This window comes from Protopterus annectens, chromosome 4.part0 (genome assembly GCF_019279795.1).
Source record: "Protopterus annectens isolate FY-2018-M chromosome 4.part0, PAN1.0, whole genome shotgun sequence".
In the NCBI taxonomy this organism is placed as follows: Eukaryota; Metazoa; Chordata; order Ceratodontiformes; family Protopteridae; genus Protopterus; species Protopterus annectens.
This window is the reverse complement of record NC_056733.1, coordinates 715,216,841-715,238,508: the sequence shown is the minus strand read 5'-3', so window position 1 is coordinate 715,238,508 and position 21,668 is coordinate 715,216,841. Positions and strand designations below refer to the sequence as shown.

The window sequence follows — 21,668 nt, the reverse complement described above, 5'->3', positions numbered from 1 at the left end:
TACACGGTTAAGGTGGTTTGGCCATGAGGATGAGGGCCAAGTGATTAAACAAAGCCAATCACTGGTAAATCCTGATATACTCATATCCAGGAGTGGATTATTGCTATAATACTAAGACATCATTTAAGAAAGAAATTGCTTACCTTTGTTATAGAATGTCTTTGTGTAAAGGCGCTGTAGTGTTCATCTACATTTTTTCTTGTTTACTGATATACTGAACATGAATATGGGACTTACTTTCAAACATTTCACACACTTGCACATAGTGCAGGAGAAGATATTTTATACATACATACTGTATATATATATATATATATATATATATATATTTTTTTTTTTTTTTTTTTTTTTAACTGCTGAGATTTTCTGCAGGACAATGCATTAATACAAGGAAAATAGGTACATTTCAGTTTGCTTAGGTTTATAGGACATACCTGATTTTTTTCATATCAATCATCATATGCCAACAGAAACTCTGTCTGCTTGAAAAAAAATGACTGTTTTCTCATTTTCCACCTTTTTCTAGGGTCTATATTATATTATCGCACACTTACAAAAGTGAACGATAAATAATCAACCTCATGAAAGCGAAAGCTTACAACATCGAAACCTCAGAACAGCGATTTGTTTTCCAAGGGAAAAAAATCGCTGTTCAAAAAAAAAACTTTAAAACATTACATTATGTGGGGGGGTGCCCCCCAGACTCTCCCTATTTAAATATACCAACTCCGAGATCACACTACAGTGCCACAAATGGCAAAGTAACAAAAGCTGCCAAGCTAATTATTTCCCAGGGAAAGAATTTGCTGAAAAGCCGCTTTGCTATTTTGCCTTTTTGCTCTTTTCGGTTCAATCAAGATGCAGTCGACAAACTGCATCTGTGATCTGGTAATAGGGAACCTTTTTCTACACTAGAATAGTCCATATCCCAGATTTGCTAGGTTCAGGACTTTATTTTTGTGTTTCTGAATTATCCAGACCTTGCTGTGTTAGAGGGAAGTCCTTCAGCTTATCAGTGGGAGTGGTAAGCATTAAACTGCCTATCTGTCGCAAGAGGAGTGGTTTCCAGCTCAGGAATTGTACCTTATTAGTCATTTGGGGCTGCTTTCTATCCCTTTCAACTTACTGGCTTAAAAACGCATGTTTGCATGGGTTTGCACTTGTTTTCGATCATCGAATCCTGTTTGGGCATCCTGCAGACTACTACAGCACCAGAAACTTGAAAGAGAGACTTTTTGCTATTTGCAAGCACCTTTTTGGCTTATATTGACTGCTTTTACTAACCACACTTCTTGAAAGCCATTTTAAAGCAGACTAGCTACTATTTTACTATATTTACTGTATACTGCTGTCTAAATCATTTTTTTGTTTGTGCATTTCCTTTCTGCTTAAATCAAAAAGTTTTAAACTGCATTTACTGTTGCAGGCTACACACTCAAGTGTGATAACCTTTTCTGTGCATATCTGCTGTTCTACTGCATTTTTCTGCTTAATTTAACCTAAAAAAAATCTGTTTGTTTGTTTCCCATCTTTTTTTACAATAGAATAGTCCAGATCCCATATTTGCTGGTTTCAGGACTTTATTTTTGTGTTTCTGAGTTATCAAGACCTTGCTATGGTAGAAGGAAGTCCTTCTACTTATCAGTGGGAGTGATAAGCATTGAACTGCCTATCTGTCACTAGAGGAGTGGTTTCCACCTCAGCAATTGTACCTTATTGGCCGTTTGGGGCTGTTTTCTATCCCTTTCATCTTTCTAGCTTAAAAAAAACATGTTTGTGTGGGTTTGTGCTTGTTTTAGGTCAGCAGATCCTGTTTGGGCATCTGCAGACTACTTTCTGGCTTAAAAAAGTGTGTATGCGTGGGTGTGCACTTGTTTTAGATCAGCAGATCCTGTTTGGGTGTCCAACAGACTACTACAGCACCAGAAACTTGAAAGAGAGACTTTTTGCTGTTTGCAAGTACCTTTTTGGTTTATATTGACTGTCTTTACTAACCACACTTCTTAAAAGCCATTTTAAAGTAGACTAGCTATTATTTTACTATATTTACTTTATACTGCTGTCTAATTTTTTTTGTTTGTGCATTTGCTTTCTGCTTAAATCAAAAAGTTTTAAACTGCATTTACTATTGTAGGCTACACACTCAAGTGTGATAGCCTTTTCTGTGCATATCTGCTGTTTTACTACATTTTTCTGCTTAACGTAACCTAAAAAAAAAAAAAACCCAAAACATTAGTATTTGTTTGTTTGTTTCCAGCCTTTTTCTGCACTAGAATATGCAGATCCCAGATTTGCTGGTTTCAGGACTTTATTTTTGTGTTTCTGAGTTATCCAGATCTTTCTGTGGTAGAGGGAAGTCCTTCTGCTTATCAGGGGGAGTGGTAAGCATTGAACTGCCTATCTGTCACTAGAGGAGTGGTTTCCAGCTCAGGAATTGTAGCATATTGGCTGTTTGGGGCTGCTTTCTATTCCTTTCAATTTTCTGGCTTAAAAACGCATGTTTGCGAGGGTTTGTGCATCGCGCAGCACCGCTTAGCTAAGGTTAAACTATTCCCGGTGCCAGAAAGTCTGCTCTTCAAATTTTCCCTTAGAACTAACTAGTTTCTCAGCATTAGCACTCTAATCTGATTCCTTGTGCCTAGCACTTGTTCAATAACTCCCCGTAAGCACTAGACAGCCTTTAATTGCTACAGCACTCAACTCTCATTGCAAGTAAAGAGGAAATAGTTGTAAGCACTAGATAGCTTAAAATTGCTATAGCTCCCAACCTTCCTTGCCAAGTAAAGGGGAAAACAGTTCTAGTACTTAAAATAAATAAGCACCTCTCCAGGCATGTCCAAGGGTCAGCTCCTGGTGCTTTCTCCTGTCCAGCTGGTGAATCTGGGGCAATATAGAAATTGCCTCATGTACACAGACAACCCTCTCCTCCTGCCACCCAACACTACAAACTGTGAGAGATGCACTTATATAGCCAAGCTGAAAGCCAAGCTCTCTCCAACCAAGACTGAACTAGACAGTCAAGAGGAGAAGGTTAACACCCACACAACACCACACACAACACATAGTCCTTCAAAACCTAGACCACCAAAACCCACACATAGTAATACAAAACACACACCTACATATGCGGAGGCTCTTAATATAAATCTGCCTAAGCAACGGGGACCTCCAAAGCTGATATGCAAGCAGACACCACACCCAAACACAAACCAAGTGTCACATAGCTCACAACACCAGAGTGCCATTCAACATCAGCCCATAAAGCAAAACAACATACCCAACACACTAGTCATAGGTGACTCTATAGTGAGGCACACTGATGTCCCACTCAACATGCTAAATAAGGAGAAAATTACAGTCAGCTGCCTGTCAGGTGCCAGGATTGGCCACATAATGCACACACTCAAGTCACTCCACAACAGGTACAAATATGACTCTGTCATTGTCCATGTTGTAGTGAATGACTTGAGACGTACCTCCCTGGACTACATGAAAAGAGACATGGATGGGGCTCTCGGATCTTGTAGCCCAGACAGGCATGACCCTAGCCCTGAGTAGCATCCTGCCACCACCCAGAATGATACCACAGTACAAGGACAAAATGATTGACTTCAACGATTGGCTAAGCTTCTGGTGTCATTCTAAGGGGATAATGTATCTGTCTGCCTGGGATGACATGATCAACAGACCACAATGCTTTGCCAGAGATGGTCTGCACCTGTCACCTCTGGGATTCAGGGTACTGGCTAAGGCTCTTGCCACCCCTATAGTGCCTTTTTTGGGCAAGGTCCAAATGACAAAATTACCACCGTAAACAGTACAAGCAAACAAAATCTGAGGGTAATGCTACTCAATGCTAGAAGTCTAAACCTCAAAATGCACTCACTCGAGGCACTCTTTTAAATGGAAAACACTGACATCTGTGCAGTGACAGAGACCTGGATCAAAGCTCCAGAGAGCACCCCTGCAATACCAGGTTACAATTCGTACCACACCTTTCAGCCACCTAACCTGGACCAAAACACTAAAGGTGGAGGCGTGTCCATATTCACCAAGGATATCCACACCTCCAGCTAGTCACCCAACATAATGCATCTGAAGTTCTCCAGGTGCAACTAACACTAGGCAAGATTGCAATCCAAATTGTAGCTTGCTACAGATCCCCCACTATGCCCCAAGATTCCCACTCCACTTTTCTTAACATACTGGAAAATATTAAGATACAATCAAATACCCTAATACTGGGTGACTTCAACTACCCCACCATTAACTGGAAAAACTACGCATGTACCGACACATTTACCCAGCGTTTTTTGGAATTCATAAATTCCAACACCTTGGATCACCTTATCCATACCCCCACCAGGGGCACCGGTATCCTAGACCTGGACATTTCCAACATGGGAGACTGATGCTCCACACCAGAGGTCATCTCCTCGTTGGTTAGATCTGACCATAAACTAATCTCCCTAGACATTCACATTCCGCCCTCACCTCCTGCTAAGGCAACCACCGTAAAAAACTTCTCTTAAGCCAACTTCACACTTCTTAAGTCAGAAGTGGTGAATGTCACGATGCCCATGCAGTTGGGAAGTAGAAGCATGACTGCTGAATCCTACACTCATGCACCGTACAAGCACATACACATGTGCATGGACTGTGCCATCCCAAATAGAACCAAGACACTCTCCTCCAAAAAAAGGAAGCCAATCTGGTGGTCCCCAGGCATAAACAAACTATACAACAGAAGAAAGAAACTGTTGCAAAAAAGAGTAAAATCCCATGATTGGAGAAACTCTCTTATCAGCCTCAGTAAGAAGCTGAGATCCCTCATAAAATCCTCCAAAGCCAGTTATGAGAATAAAATCACCACAGATTCTAAGGGCAAGCACAAAGCATTCTATAGTTATGTCAAGAATTTCAATGGCAATGCTCAGATCTGCTCTGAGTTACAGCACAATGGCACTAAATATACTGAACCAACTGATATTGCCAACATCCTGGCAGATAGGTTCAGTGTCAATTTCACACCCCTCTTACCCCCTAAAGGCCAGTCTCAATACCAGAAGAATGCCAAGTCCCGGTAATCATGGCCGCACAGGTAAAAACCACACTCTCCAAAGCCAAGAATACAGCATCCATGGAACCAGACAAAATCCCAGACTGTGTTCTACACAAACTACAAAATGAACTGGCACCTCACCTAAGTACCATGTTCAGTCATAGCCATACATCAGGCTTTGTGCCCACTGAATGGTGCACAGCTATGGTTATCCCACTCCACAAGGGGGGATCCACCTTGAAACCTGGGAACTACCGCCCCATCAGTCTGACGAGCCTGATCTGCAAGGCCATGGAATGTATCATCATGGAACTTATAAAGAAAGACATTGGTAACCTTCAAATGCTGGACCCCACCCAGTTTGGGTTCGTGAAAGGTAGATCATGTCTCCTAAACCTGATTGACTTCTTTGAAGCAGTCACCAGAGCAGTGGACGAGGGTAAGTTGGTTCACACAGCCTATTTAGATCTCACCAAGGCCTTCAACACCATCCCCCACTCTGGAATCATAGATAAACTTACTAAACTAGGCATAAATCCCTATGTTACTCAATGGGTTGCCAACTGGCTCACTGACAGAACCCACACTGTGAAAGTAGCCAACTCCAAATCCAGTTCTAGACCAGTGACAAGTGGAGTACCACATGATTCAATCCTGGGTCTACTCTTAGTTGGCATCTACTTCTCTGAAGTTCAGGCCAACACTAAGGGTCTATGGCTAACAAAGTTTGCAGATGACTACAAGCTGGGAGCAATTATTGAATCCCCAAATGATATGCACATTCTACAAAAGGGCCTTACTGAGACAGATGCCTGGTGACAGCACCATGGCCTCAAGCTCAATGCCAAAAAATGCATAGTTATCCCCTTTGAGAAAAACCATGTGTCCATGAACTATCACATAGGTGGTTGCTCACTTAACACCGGGAGTGTGATAAGAGACCTAGGTACACAGGTGGACAGTGGTCTCTCCTTTGATAACCACATCACCATAGCAGTCAGGAAATCCTTCTATGTGGCACACCTCATCACAAAAGGTTTCTCATCCAGAAAAAAGGAGGTCATTGTTCCTCTTTACTCATCCCTCATTAGACCTATTATAGAATACAATGCCCCGTTTGGTGTGTACCTCACAAGACATTTGCAGCAGCTGGAAAGGCCGCAGAAATACCTCACAAAGAGGATCACAGGCCTAAAGCAGTTGCCCTATGCTGACCTTTTCAAAAAACTCCAGCTCTACTCTGTCGCATATTGCCTACTCAGAGGCGATCTCTGCCTAACATACAAAGCCATGTCAAACCCAGAGCTGTTTGGCAGGCTTCACTTAAAGAAATCCCAATCCCTATGAGCCACATGCTCCAGGGATCTAAACATTGTCACCACAATAAACAAAATATGCTGGAGGGATAGGTTCCTGTCCCAGAGACTTTCCATACTCTGGAACAGACTGCCCATTCATGTCAGTCAAAGTACCTCTTTAGCCCTCTTTAAGAAGAATCTTGATGACTGGATGGGAAATAGGAAATTCAACCCGGGGATCATGGCTGTGGCTCTGCTAGACAGGGGCACAGGAAAATGAATTTTTGTGTGTGGCGATAGCCAGGGAATCTTTATGGCTAGGCTTGTATAGAGCCTAGGGCCAATAGCCTAGTACCTACCTATAAACCTATGAAAGTATTTCAGTGGCAGGACTTGCTGCTGGTATATATGCTTGATTTAGAAAGGGTACGTTGTTTGGGCTGTCAAATCAGCATGCTCATTTTTGAATAGTAATTAGTAGTCATTGTATATTCTATTCTAGTCAACTCTGTTAAACCATTTTTTCAGTATATTCAACCATTAGTTCACTAACACAATCATAGTAAACCAAATGATGTTAAATTCAAATTACACAGAATTTGTTAATCTCAAAACATTCAATGACAGAAGGACCAACAGCAAAGTTTGACTAAGAGAACCAATAGATTTATTTAAAAAGAAAACTGGAGAAGATTTCAGATGTTCCATCTCTGCAATATCATAAAATAACAAGACATTTATTTTTATAGTGGTTCACAGCACTGGTTACTTACTTCAAGGATTTTCTTTACTTGTGTATCTGCATGCTTAGGATTTTTCTGCTTCTGGGCTTCGTGTGGCTTCAGTATACTCAGAGAATCAAGATGTAATAAATGCCCTTGCAACACTTGGCTTCCTTCACGGACTACCTGGAACAATACAGTACCAAGTGACACAACTTCTTACTGATGAAGGTAATATCTGCAAAAATCAAACTGTGACATTATTTTTCTGTCTGACATTTTCATATTCTCACATTGCATAGGGAAATTTATTGTTTTGTATCTCACAAACCTGGTCCTCACAACAACGTGTGATGGTTCACCATAATTTACTGTGCAGTTCTAAAGAGCTTATATAGTATATTTTATTGTATTTGTGACTGGCTTTGTGACTATCATTTATGTTGTACTATCCTGATACCATACTAAGTAAGAAGACAATGAACCAAGCAAGGAACAATCAAGGAACCACACTACAAAAATGTCTCTTGCCTCATCCTTTCTGTTGCCATCTGTATTATATGGTGCCCCTAACCTTACCAACATCCAATCATCCTTGAAATCCAAACTAAATACATGCGACAACAAGATTGCTAAATTCGTAACAAATACTAAATTCTCATCCCACCATTGTTTCTCAGTACATCAACTAAATCAGCTTGATTTACCTCTCATATAATGACACATAAATATATATGCAGACATCAAATTGCCCTGCCCTTTCTAATCTTCTTACCAGATACCATCCAAATAGATATCTTAGATCTGAAAATGAACTTTTGCTCAAAGTACAAAAAACAAATCTCTCAGTTGGTCAGATGCTTTACTGTTTTACTGTCTCAAAACTATAGAATGCCCTCCCACCATCAATCAGAACCACTAACAATCCTTCCCACTTCAAGAAGTCACTTAGACAACACCTGCCCTCTCTCTGGCTGTGTATATGTATCAGTACCACACTCCCTAAAACCTAACTTTCTCCTCAACACCCCCACAACTAATTCTATCTGTACTCTTACTCTTAACAACTTTCTGTCTCTCAATTCCCACATAACTGACCTGCTTGAACTACCGTATTAATTTACCACCTATTCCTACCTTCCAAGTGTTGAAAATCTTGAAACATATATATTCTACTGTATAAGCGTCTTTATTTTAAGTATTACTGTAACATGACAATAACTGGCTCAGCTGCAAGCCTCCCATGTAGTGCATTGATTACAAAGATCTATGTGCACTGTATAATGTCATGTATTGCGCTCTGTAAATACTCTGTATGTTTTGTTCATATTGTGTACTGTTAACTTCATTCTGGAGCTTCTCATCCCTGACCTCCACTGAAAATGGGCACACCTCAGCCCAGTGGACCTTCCCAGTAAACAAATGCAAATAACTAACCAACTAAATAAATAAATGCACCCAAACAGGGTCACTCTCCTGTCAACAATCTATTGCTTTATTATGAACAGTACACCAGTCTTGCTACAGAAATGACCAGTGTGACTCTACTATGAATTTGTATATTATAAAAAGGAGCTTGACATTTCAAGGCTTGCTTTTCAGAGTCTCTTATTGTATTTTCTTCCTGGCTGCTGTCTCGACTACTGAAGGATACCCCAAGAAAATGGCTACTTTATCAATAAAATTGTCTGAATTTGTGAGAATAATGCAGTCCATGTTGGACGAACATATTATGGTATGCAGTTCTGAAACTGTCACATTTCAAATGTATTTTTTTTCTTCTGATTAACCATGTTTTCCCCTTCTAGTTAACAGCTATCACTCTCTTTTATAACTAACAAGGGAAACCATCAAATAGTGATCTGAGTACTTCACTACTTTCATAAATATGGTCCTTCCTGCAGAAAGAATACATCAAACTAGGCACTTGCTGGAGAAGAAGATCATTTATCACTGTAACTCTTTTAATTTGATAAGCATGAAATTGCTCAAAATCTTTCATTGTGGATCTTTCTGCTATAATATCTGAGTCTTCAATGAAATGGGTATCAGCAGTTGTACTGCTAAAGCTGTTATTGATAATTCTTAGAAAAAGGCTTAACCATCAGGAAGGCTGACTTCTGCAGTAAGTAGCCATTTGGATTTGTGCCTCTAGTTTTCCTCCATTATAACATTGTCTCTTTTAATAGGACTTACAATACTTTTGACTGAATAGCACCAGTTTTAGTGACCCTCAGCAAAAGCAGTTGCTACCAATGAATATTAATGTCAAGGGTAGCTCACTAATTAAAATATCAGAGATGTATTGATAGACTGAGACAAAGCTTATGAGGACTTCAAAATTTGCAAATGCTTCTTAGACCTCCAAAAATGTTGCATACTGATAAAAAGGTATGACGCAAAGGGAATAAAAAAAAAAGTTTTTTATCATGCACAGAAGGCTATGCTATTGCAGCATGAAGTTCTAAAACTGGTAAATAACAATAATGTAGTGCATGAATACCTGAAAATACTTTCCAGTATTGGGAAACAGATAAACATGACAAGAGCTTCCCCACTGTGAGTCAGATTACAACAGCGTTTAGGGTTTTTGTGATCAGGTCTCATACTAGGGATATTACAACGAAAAGCTGTACTATGTAAAACAGATTTGTAAAGGTGTTAAAACTTCATTTTGCCGCACATAAAAAAGTGTGAGACCTTGCTCTTTACATGGGTACTTCTTTTCTGCTTGTTGTCAGTTTGATAGTCTATAAAACACTTTGCATTCGTATACTTTTTTTATAAATTATAGTACATGGAAAAGATAAAGCTCCATGCACTATAAAGAATTATATCCTTATTTCCAGTCATAACCAGCTGTGTACTTGATATGGATGCCAAGATTTATATGTACAGCTTCACTGTCATGATAAATTGCTTGACATCCCTCTCTCAAACACATAGTATGCTTGTTATAATCAGAGACCTTGACAATACAGACTCTTTTATGGCATCTAGATTATGTTATTACTTTGTGGAAGTTCATCGTCCCAGTTAATTTTTTTCCATATGTGAACTCAGTCGTTATGGGTGGCCACAGTGGTGCAGCGGTTAGCGTCGCCAACTCCCAGCAAGAGGTTCTCTGATTTGATTCTTGGCTGTGATGCCTTCTGTGTGGAGTCTGCATGTCCTCCCTGCAGTTGCGTGGGTTTCCTCCTGGTGCTCCGGTTTCCTCCCACATCCCAAAAGAAGTGCTGTAGGTGGATTGAATACTCTAAACTGGCCATTGGTGTGAGTGTGTGCATGTGCGTGCCTTCAGTGGAAGGTTGGGCACTGGGCTAACAATTCGACACCATAACACTTCACTGCCAATTGTTCTGTGGACCGTATTTCTATTGTAGTGACCCCTAACTGGGAAAAGCCAAAAGAAGAAGAAGAGGAACTCAGTCCTTATGGATCACCAGTATCCAATGTTACTCTTGCTCTAAGTTGTTTGGATTCTGTAAGAGATCATCATAATCAGCCCCCTTTTTCCCATTTTTTCTACACGGGGTTGGAGTATTGTGTTGTGTCGCCAACTCTCTCGACTCAGTGCCCCACTCCTACCTTTTTCAGCACTCATGCCTGACTGTCACAGATCTTCTTTCACACAGTCCATCCACCTCTTTGCTGCATGTCCTCACTTCCTCTTATCTTCTTCCTGTCTGTCCCAATTCTTCCTCACCAGATTGTCTTCTGCTTTTATTCACATGTGCCCAAACCACCGTAGTCTGTTTTCTTTGATCTTTTCTACAATTGGAGCTACTTTGGCTTCTGCTCCTCTATCCTCATCCCTTCATCTGTCCCACAGTGTGCATCCTCCACCTTTCTTAGACACTTCATTTCCATCACCTCTAGCTTTTTCATCTGCTCTCCCTTTACTGCCCAGGTTTCTGTACCATACAGTAATACTGGTCGCACCACTGTCTTGTACACCTTACTTTTCAGCTTCTTTGGCATTCTTCTGTCATAGACTACACCTGATACTCTATGCCAGTTGACTGCAGCCCCTCTGATTCTAGCTTTGACCGCTTCATTCAGATTACCCTTCTCCTCAACCACCCCTCCCAGATACTTGAAACTGTTTACCTGTTCCACTATCTTCCCTTCTATCTCTATTCTCAGCTTCTTCTGATTCACCCAATTTCCCCAATTTATTCTGTAAGAGATGTGTATCTATTAATTCCACACAAAATGCTACTCACCATTCTGCTCAGTATTCACATGTGTAATCTACTTACTGCTTCTGCTGACCATATCTCAAAGCTATACAAATCAAATGTGTAGAGTGACCATTCCCTTGCATGCATATCCTGCTGACATTTCTGTAAGAACTGCTTATCTCTCTCGCCAGCATTGCACTTTGGTTTGCTTAGGTTAAGCCTTGTTTTCTCAAAATTATTAACAAATAACTCTATAAGAGACTGACCTGTAGCACAGATACACCTGTACTGTGACTCTTAGGTGACTGACCTGTGTTACAGGTAGGTATGAACATATATTTTAACACTACAGGTGAACTTACCAATGTGTACTACAGGCAGGTGTGGTTGTGTACTCTAATGCTGTGAGTGACTGATTTGTAGTACAGCTAGATGTTGCCTTGGACTGTAACTCTGAAAGTATGAGCTCCTGACACTTTATCTAGACAGACATTTGACCAAATTTTGTAATAGTGTAGCACAATAGATGAATAACTTTATTTAGCTAAATGCTCATTTAGTTAAAAAAATATTTAATCAATGGTTGCAAAATTACAGAGATTCTACAATAAAGATGTATAAAGAAATTTAATCTGACTGATTTTGCTGTATAACACAGGCACAATCATTTCCAGTGTGTTTTTTCTTTGTGCATCAGCACTGATTCTGTGTCTGTGGTTCTTTTTTTTTCTCTTTAGTTGTGTGACTATAGTGTTTGTATACTTAAGTTCGGGGGACTGAGGTGTGAAGTTACCCACAGGGGGTGCAATGCGGGTAGCCCCCACATGCTGACAGTGCTTTGCCTGGTGCTTCTAACTGTATGATGGTTCAGTTAATTGAAATCAAGTCTAATAGTATTTCAACCATTTGGACTCACTATTTTAATCTTCAACATACCAAACTGTTAATCTTCATTATCACAAAACAATGTATTGTACAAATATGAGTGCTGCAAGAAACTGTTAGGGGAAAGTTTTTTTCATAAAGTAATCTGGAGGGTTGGGGTCGGGGATAAGATCAGGATTAGGGTAAAGGCCCCAATGCACTACTTTACTCAAGCATGTTAACCATATTCTTGCCCCTGGTTTCCAACCCTACAGATTACCCTACAAAAAAATCTCTTCCCTAACAATATCAGTATTCAGATAAAGTGTATTTGTTATTATCATTAGTGTTTTTTTAGATAAACAGAAAAGGAGATCATTTGTTTTACTTTTGAGATTAGTATAGTGTCAATCTTTTGTTTGCCTTTTAAAGTGAGTGCCAACGTGCAGAAGTTAATTTAATGAATGTTGATGTTTTTACACATTAATATTTTTATGAGTATTCACCTCTGCATATTTTTACTGTACTTTTTTCTGATTTTTTTTGACAAAACTTACATAGTAATATAGGTGTACTGACTATGATCAAAACACCTGAAAGATGATGTTAATAATATTGAATATAAAAAGGTCAATGACATATAAGCTACAATTTTCTGAAATTCTAAGGACTTGAGCTCCAGTATTAGCTTTAATTGATTTGATCCCTATCTAGCAAGACTGCTATATTTAGCACAGAGCAACATCCAGGGTCTTTTGTTCAAGACTCTGACCGATGTGAAATGCAAGATTTTTCATCAAAAGGGAAGAATTTCTTTTTATTTAAATTATGCTTAAATATTTTAAGTTGCACTGTGTGGAGATACTTTATTGTACTTCTTTGCCTTTTGTCCATTTATCCACTTGCATTTTTAGGTAGTTCTGGGATCTTAATTTTGTACTTCATTTGTAGTTGTGTGAATATTGTGTATTAGTGCATTAATTTATGTTTGTTTGTACATTATACTGCTCATCTTTTTCCGTAAGTAGAATTGCACGCTTTTATTTTTGTATTTTGAATCTAATGTGGACAATCTTGTAGCGTCTTTCGCAGTTGTGACAGGAATGTGATCTGCTGCCAGGTTTGGGCCTTATTTAGTTATTCATACAGCATTACTTGTAAATTTCTGCATAGTCTAGTGTCTTCATCTGTGGTAGGATTGCAGTAATGGCAGTATTGTGAATTCTGCTCCATGGTTTGTGCTTCAGTAGTTTTTTATAGATGTATATACCTACTTACAGTTGAACTCCAGTACTCGGGTGCCTTAATCTGTTGTGGGTTTGCAGGAGTGGCAGTATGTGAATTTTTGTCTAGTATTTGTGCTTTAGTACTATTTTATAACTGTATATACCTGGTCAAAGTTGCATTACATTGGCTTTTGTTTACCTTGCTGCTGTTTTTCACCTTTTCTTTAAGTCTGCCCAACCACTTACTGCGGCATTAAGCTAAACATGTCTGAAATTCTAACCACAGGACTTGAGCTCCAGTTTGAATTTTTTCCCCAACACTCCCATCACTTTCTTGTTGTGGTTTTAAAAGGCGGTGTCTCTGGCTTCCACCCCTTATGGTAATTTGATTTTAAAAGCCCTTCTCTCCCTTCCCCCTTTCATTGCCATTGTCCATTGTGTAACCTATTTAAGTACTTTCCCACCCATTGTTTTCCATAGATCCATAATACTAAGTGCCCACCCAGCAAACCACCATTGCACTTGAGTAAACCTCCCTTACGACAAGTCATCTTTTGCTCAATTTCCCACAGTTGCCATCAGCTTGACATTCTAGCCACACTCTGAGGGGGTTCTGAATTAATCCTGCTCTATCCTTGGCAGATAAAATAGTTTTATTTTATTGTTTTGCAATTCAGTTCACTGTTCAGAGTGCTACTGCTTTATTTTTGCTTTATTTCTTGATTTTATATTTAAATCAGACTAAAAGGCCCTAATATTGAAATTGCTGTTTCATGGTAGTTTAACCTTTGTTGTAGCATTACACTCAGAAACAATCTTTCTTGGTACTATAACATCAAGAGGTTAGCAGTGCCCTGTACAGACACAAATGCCCAGAAAGTAAATTTTATCAATAAAAATTCCCTTAGAACTGAAACCTGTAACTTAGAGTGGCTAAAACAAGGCCATTGTGTGGAGTCAAGCGTACAGCAGCTAGTATGTACATTGAACAACACTACTATCAAAATTTAGCACAATTTAACCTAGTGTAGTGCCAAACCCCAGAGACGACCCAAGGAGACTTTGATATAGCCCAATATATTACATAGAGTGGCCCACCCAAATACAGGTCCCGACAACATGGATATGCAATTTCCAACTGTCTCCATAGCCAGCTTGATAGATATAGGCATCCTGAGACAATGTAGCAATTGTTTCATGTTCACAGCTAGACATGTAATCCTTAAAAAAAGAGAGAAAAACATGAGAGATGGAAATACGCACTTTCAATGGAGGCAAAAATTTTGCATCCAGACAAGGTTGTCAAGAGCATACACACCAAATCCAGCACACATAGTGTCCTCCACACACATATAGACAACCTATGCTGAAGAACTAAAAAGCAATTTCCCCAAATGTCAGTGACCTCCTAATCCTATAAGCTGCAATACCTATCCTCCGCAATCTGTAAAGCTCTTACCAAAAGCAAAACCAAACACCACACATACTCCTATGTTCTGTGGAGTCCCAAGAACAAAGCTCATAAGGGAAGCCAGCACATTACTCATGACTCTTGTTATAGGGCACTCCATTGTATGATAACAGATGCCCCACTACTAGACTAAACAAGGAGAAGGTAATGACCAGCTGCTTCTCTGGAGCTAAGATCTGCCAAGTTATGCATGCAATCAAGTCACTATACCGCAGGCATCAGTATGATTCTGTCACTGTCCATGTGAGAGTTAATGACCTAAGATGTACTTCCCTGAACTATATGAAGGGAGACATTGTTGATCTCTCAGAATATGTGTCACAGATAGGTATGTGCCTTGTATTGAGCAGCATTCTACTTTCACCAAGGATGATGCCACAATATGAACAAAAAATGATTGACTTCAATACCTGGATTAGTTTATGGTGTCTTTCCAGAGGGATTCAATATTTGTCAACATGGAAGGACATGGTTAACAGACCAGATTGCTTTGTAAAGGATGGTCTACCCCTGCCACTGCTAAGCTTTCAGATATTGGCTAAAACTTTATCCACCCCCTTAGAGCCTTTTTTAGGCAATGCAAAACTGACAAACCTGCCAGCATAGCAAATAAAACCCAAAGAAACTAATGCTGTTACTGCTCAATGCTAGGAGCTTAAACAAGAGAATCCACACCATACAAATTCTCTTCACTCTGAAGAATATAGACAGCTGTGCCATTGCCAACACATGATTTAAATCTGTAGAAAGTACTCTGTCAGTGTAACGCTTCAGTGCTTTCAACTCATTTAGACCACCAGCTATACAGACAGGGACAAAAGATGCAGGAGTCTCACTGTATATTTAGCAACAAGCATAATTCTATGTTGGTCAAAACAGGATGAAGCCCTGGAATTTATCCATGTGCTAATTCTATAGAAAAAGTCCCATACCGTATCCTAGCAAGCTAAAGGTCACCCTCTATGTCCCCTAGATCCCATAGCTTGTAATTAGACCTACTGGAGGCACTCACCAGTAAACCAAATACCCTGCTCATGGGGGACTTTAGCTAGCTTTCTATAGACTGAGAAACATATAGTCTACTATCTTATGTTCAGCGGCACACGGATTCCTAGACTTTATTAACACAAATACCATTGACCAGATAGTGTCCACGCCCACCAAAGGTTCAAACATAATGGAACCCCCACGCCCCAGTATTACATCCTCACTGGTGAGGTCAAACTGTCTTCTCCAAAATAAAAATTAACTCTTCAGTATCCCTAGAAAATCTTGTAACATGAGTTATTGCAAAGCAAACTATATCCTATTAAGCAATAGTGTATCAAAATTCAATGCCACTCCCAACCCCAAGTTCACAACAACCTAAGTGAAATTGTTCACAGTTACCCTGTTTAATCATATAAATGGCTGTACAGACATTGCTGTGCTTACTAGAAGTTAGCCGAAAACAAACTCTAAAAAGAAACCACACTGATGGAAACCTAATCTTAACAGGGTGTATAACAAAAGCAAAAAAATCCTCATAGCCAAAATCAGGAAAAGCAACTCCCATAATGATAAGAGCTCTCTAATTAAACTAAACAGGAACTAAGAAGATTAATTAAGTCCACAAGGCCAATTATGAGGTCAAGATAGCTTCAAAGGCTAAAGACAACTACAAAGTCTTCTACAGCTATGTTTTAAACCTCAAAGGAAGTGCACGCATTAGTGTGATGAAATGGTGATCAGTGGTGCCACCTTCAATAAGCAGACTGATATAACGAATATTCTGACTGGCAAATTCATCTCAGACTTCACTGCCCACTTCCCCCATCTCTCTCCTTGAAATGCCTACTAGCATAACCCCCCCCCCAGCTATTAATATGGAGCAGGTCCTGGCAGGGCTTGCAAAGACAACCTCATTGGGCCCTGACCTTATCTTGGGATGCCTCTTAATTAGCTGGAAACATAACCTACTGTATCGGGACAACTTGAGTCACTTTTCAACTATAGCATAAAAACAGACTTGTACCAAGAGAATGGAGGACTGCAACGGTTATTCCATTTCACAAGGGTGGACCATAAACTGACCCTGGAATGAATTATCATGGGAATGTTCAAAGACCTAGGCAACCTTCAGACACTGGAACAAACCCACTTTGGCTTTGCCAAGGGAAGATTATGACTACTAAATCGGTGGACTTCTTTGATAATGTCACCAAGACAATTGATGAAGGTAATACAGTGCACACCATCTACCTGGACCTGGCTAAAGTGTTCGATACAATACCCCACTCGAGTATAGTTGACAAAATCAACAAATTGGGCATAAACCCCTATATAACTCACTAATTGCCAGCTGGCTCACAGACAGGACCCATGAAGTCAGGACTGGTGATACCACCTCGATTAAGAGACCAGTCAGGAGAGCGCTACCTCAGGGCTCCATGCTGGGACTGCTCCTATTTGGCATCGACTTCTCTGAGGTAAAGTCTAATGTCAGAGGCCTTTGGCTGACCAAGTTCAGAGATGAATACAAATTAAGAGCTGTCATAGATTCCCCCATGACACAAACAATCTACAGAGGGTATAACACAGAAAAATGATCAGTGCCAAAGTAACAGACTAAAACTCAATGCCAAGAAATACATTTTAGTGACTTTTGAGAATACTGTGCCCAAACTAATTACTCCATCAATAAGGCACTCCTAAGTGTTGACCCAGTAGTCAGGGATCTGGTAACATATGTAGACAATAATATGAACTTTGACCAACATTTGGCCAAAGCAGCAAGAAAAATCATTCTGTATCACCCACCTTATAAGTAAGATCATAGCATCCAGGTCCAAGGAAGTCAAGGTGCCACTTTATTCAGCCCTTATCAGATCCATTACTGAGTATAATTTTCAATGGTTGGAACACCCAAAATGATTCCTTACCAGGAGTATCCAGGGTATAAGCACATTGCCCTATATGGATCACCTTAAAGTCCTGTCTCTATTCTCTGTCTCCTACAGATTACTGAGAGGTGATCTATGCCTGGCATCCAAGGCATCCTATGATCCAGCTGTGATGGACCTTTCGCACATCCACAAAATGAACAGCATCTGAACCACTAGAGCCAAAGACTTAAATTTTGGTTATGACATGTTAGTGAGAGAGATATATGTCTCAGAGGATCCAAATGCTCTGGAACATGCTCTCCTTTCATGTGAAGCAGAGTCCATCGCTAACCCTATTAAATTAAAACCTTGTACAATGCATGGGAAACTGGAAATTCATCCCAGGATAGACAGAAGCAGACAGTAATGCCCAAACTAAGATATGCCATACACATAATCTCTAGAACTGTCCTAACTAACATACCCCTTCCTAATAAACATCCATGATACATAAGGACACAATTGGGTTGGATTGCACAGCTACGCTTATAAAGGCCATGGTGGTCATTAGCCTAGTACTATATGACTATGAACCTATGAAATGTCAACTCTACACCATGCATGTTTGAGATAAATCCTCTCTGCATGCACACATATCTATTTGTATATATATATATATATATATATATATATATATATATATATATAGATAGATATAAAATATTTGTTTATTTATGTATTTATTTATTTAACATTTGTTTACCGGGAAAGTCCGACTTGGAACAAAGGCAATTGTCAAAAGAGGTCTGGGGAGAAATGCTCCAGATGTACGTCTTTGTAACATGGGAGGAAACCAGAGCACCTGGAGGAAACCCACACATATGTAGGGAGGACATACAGACTCTGCACAGAAGGCATCTCAGCTGAGAATTGAACTGGAGAACCTCTTACAGTGAGGCGGCAATGCAACCACTGCACCACTGCGCTGTGTATATGTAGTATTCATAGTGTTGCATTTACATTTTTCAAACAACAATGACATTTTGGTTAAAGTTTTAGAATTGGTTCTAAAATAAATAAATTATGCATGGTATAATATTCCAGACTGAGTGTTATGATTATTCATGCCTTCAGTACCCTCCTTCAAGCCGCAACTCCTTTCTTCAGGAGGACCATATCAGTCTATGTTGGATTAAATTTTGGATACTCATCCAATCATCTAGGTTATGCTTAATGGAAGCTAGTGAGTCACACTGCTTAACATGCAGGGGAGATTTATTCCAGAGGATTTGAAGGTGATTGGTAATAAACCTCCCATTCATCCTTGTTTTATATTTACCTGATTTAGGTCTCTGGTTCTGATACTGGTGGAAATACTGGACTTGTTGAAATACAGAAAGTCCAGGGCAACTGAGTCTGTAATGGAGTGCTCAGTGCAAGAGAAATCTCTCTCAAAAGTCTGTATGATACTGACTAAAGGGACAGAGCTTCCAGCCTCTCTTGGTGCTTCAAGGACTTTAGACCTATATACTTTTTTAGTTAGGAGCCTTTTGGGGTCTTTCTAATTTTTGATGCATTTAGTGAGATACATCCAGGGTTGCCAGACATCCCTATTTCAGTGGGATTGTCCCGGGATCAGCAGCCCGATCCCAAGTCCCGCACTGCTGGTTACAATACTTGTGAAACAGCTTCCGCTTTGTTTTTTTTTTGATTGGCTCGTATGCCGGTATACGAGCCAATCAAAAAAATTTGCAAAACGGAGCTACTTCTGTTTAATGCAGAACTGCTTGATGTTCTGCATTGAACAGAAGAGAGTCCACTGTGCGAGTTTTTGATTGGCTCATATATCGGCATACGGGCCAATCAAAAATCATCAGACATGGACCTACTTGTCGCAGTTCCGCATTAAAGACCTTTTTTTTTCTTTTTTTTTTCCTTTTTGGTCTTCACCTAGTGTGAAAGACCCTTTTTTTCCCTGGCCTGGCCAGTCAAGAATCTGGCAACCCTGGATACATCCCAAACTGCACTCCACAACTAGACTGCTCAATGCTGAGTTTAAGGGAGTGATTACCTCTTTAGACCTTGAGGATATTCTTTTAGCAGTAAGCTACGACGGATAAAAAATTTCCTCACAACCACTGTCACATGATGGTCAAAAAAGAAGGAGCTATTAGCCTAAAATCCTAGATCCTACGTTTGTTTTGTAATGGTGTGCTGTCTATACAGTATGAGGAGGGGAAGGGGTGTCTGCCAAAAGTAAAAAAAATATACTTTTTAGCATTTAGTTTGAGCTTGTATTTAGTATACCAAGAGTTTACTCGGGAGAGTTCATTTTGGGGGGTTTGGGTGTCAGAAGGTGACTTAATAAATTAATTGGGATTAATAAATATATTAATAATAATTAATAAGCTGAAATAAATAAATACATTATTAAATTGATAACATTATACATTCTTGATAACTTAATAATAATTAATAAGATTAATTAATAAATTCCCTCATTAATTGGGAGACATACGCGACCACTAACATGCAGGCCCAAAGACTTCTTGAATTTGCAAATTCAAATGCCCTGGAACAGCTAGCCTGCACCCCCACTAGGGGAACAAATATCCTAGATCTAGTACTCGCAAATATAGCCGAGTGCTGCATGCACCTCCCCTCAGTTTTATGTCCCCACTAGTAAGATCAGATCACAAAGCAGTCTCCCTTGAAATGATGCTAAAACTAGACCCGACCAGACCCCAACAACTTTAAGAATTTGTCTAATGTAAATTACTCCCTATTAAGGGATGGCATAGCTAGTTTCCAAGCTCCCCATAACCAGAAAAGAAAACACAGAAACCTATGCACCTATGCAGAGGCATACACAAAGCCCTGTATGACCATATAAACAACTACATAAAATTCACAGTACCAGACCAAAATAATCCCAGGTCAAACTGCAAAAACAGGCTACCTTGGTAGACCTCTATTATTAATAGGTTGTGCAACAAAAGAAAGAAAATCCTACCCAGAAGTAAAAGGGAATGTGCACAACAGAGAAATAATTCCATCATTAGTCTAAATGAATAAATCAAGGAACTAGTCAAATCTCTGAAGGCAGTCTCTTAGGTAAAACTGGCCTCCAAAGCCATGGATAACCATAAGGTATTTTTCAGTAATGTCTACAATCTTAAGGGCAACACCCAACAATGTGCGGAATGTGTGGCATTACCAATACTCAACTGAAAAGTATAGCAAATCTGACGCTTGACAAATTCAGCACAAATTTTACTTCCTCAACACCCCTAGTTCTCCCCCAAAAACTACTCTCCACCATATCGCTGCCAGTTATCAGCAAAGAACAAGTTGCCACTGTGCTATCTAAAGCTAAATACACAGCTTCAGTGGGGCCTGACAATATACCAGGTTGCCTCTTAAACAGCTTAAATCAGGACTTATCAGGTCCATTAGGATCTCTGTTTAACCACAGTCTCCTGACTGGCTTTGTCCCAATAGTGTGGAGGATAGCAGCAATCATCCCTCTGCATAAAGGAGGACCATATACTGAGCCAGGAAATTACAGACCCATACGTTTGACTCGTCTTATTTGCAAGGCCATGGAAAGAATAATCATGGACCTGATAAATAATGATGTAGGAGACCTCCAAACACTGGACCAGACCCAATTTGGCTTTATCAACACCAGGTCATGCCTACTGAACCTGGTGTATTTCTCTGAAAAAGTCACTAAGGCCATGGATAAGGGTAAAACACTACATACTGCCTACCTTGACCTGCCCAAGACTTTAGACACAGTTTCCCATTCAGGTGTTATAAATAAACTCACAGTACTGGGTATAAGTCCCTATGTCACCAGATGGATAGCCAATTGACTCATGGACAGGACACATGGTTAAAGTGGGTGAATCCAGATCCAGCAAGAGGCCAGTTACTAGTGGTGTGCCACTGAGATCAGTACTGGGACCACTCCT

The 21,668-nt window shown here is 39.8% G+C and overlaps 1 protein-coding gene across 2 annotated transcripts in view; it reads left to right on the top strand.

The window, feature by feature from the left end:
- LOC122800138 (1-aminocyclopropane-1-carboxylate synthase-like protein 1) overlaps positions 1 to 21,668 on the top strand; it is a 505,362-nt gene that overhangs the window by 397,159 nt on the left and 86,535 nt on the right. For both annotated transcript variants that reach the window (XM_044069656.1, XM_044069657.1), the window contains exon 12: positions 7,172 to 7,313. In XM_044069656.1, coding sequence (XP_043925591.1) covers positions 7,172 to 7,313 — 142 coding nt within the window. The remainder of the gene's footprint in view (positions 1 to 7,171; positions 7,314 to 21,668) is intronic.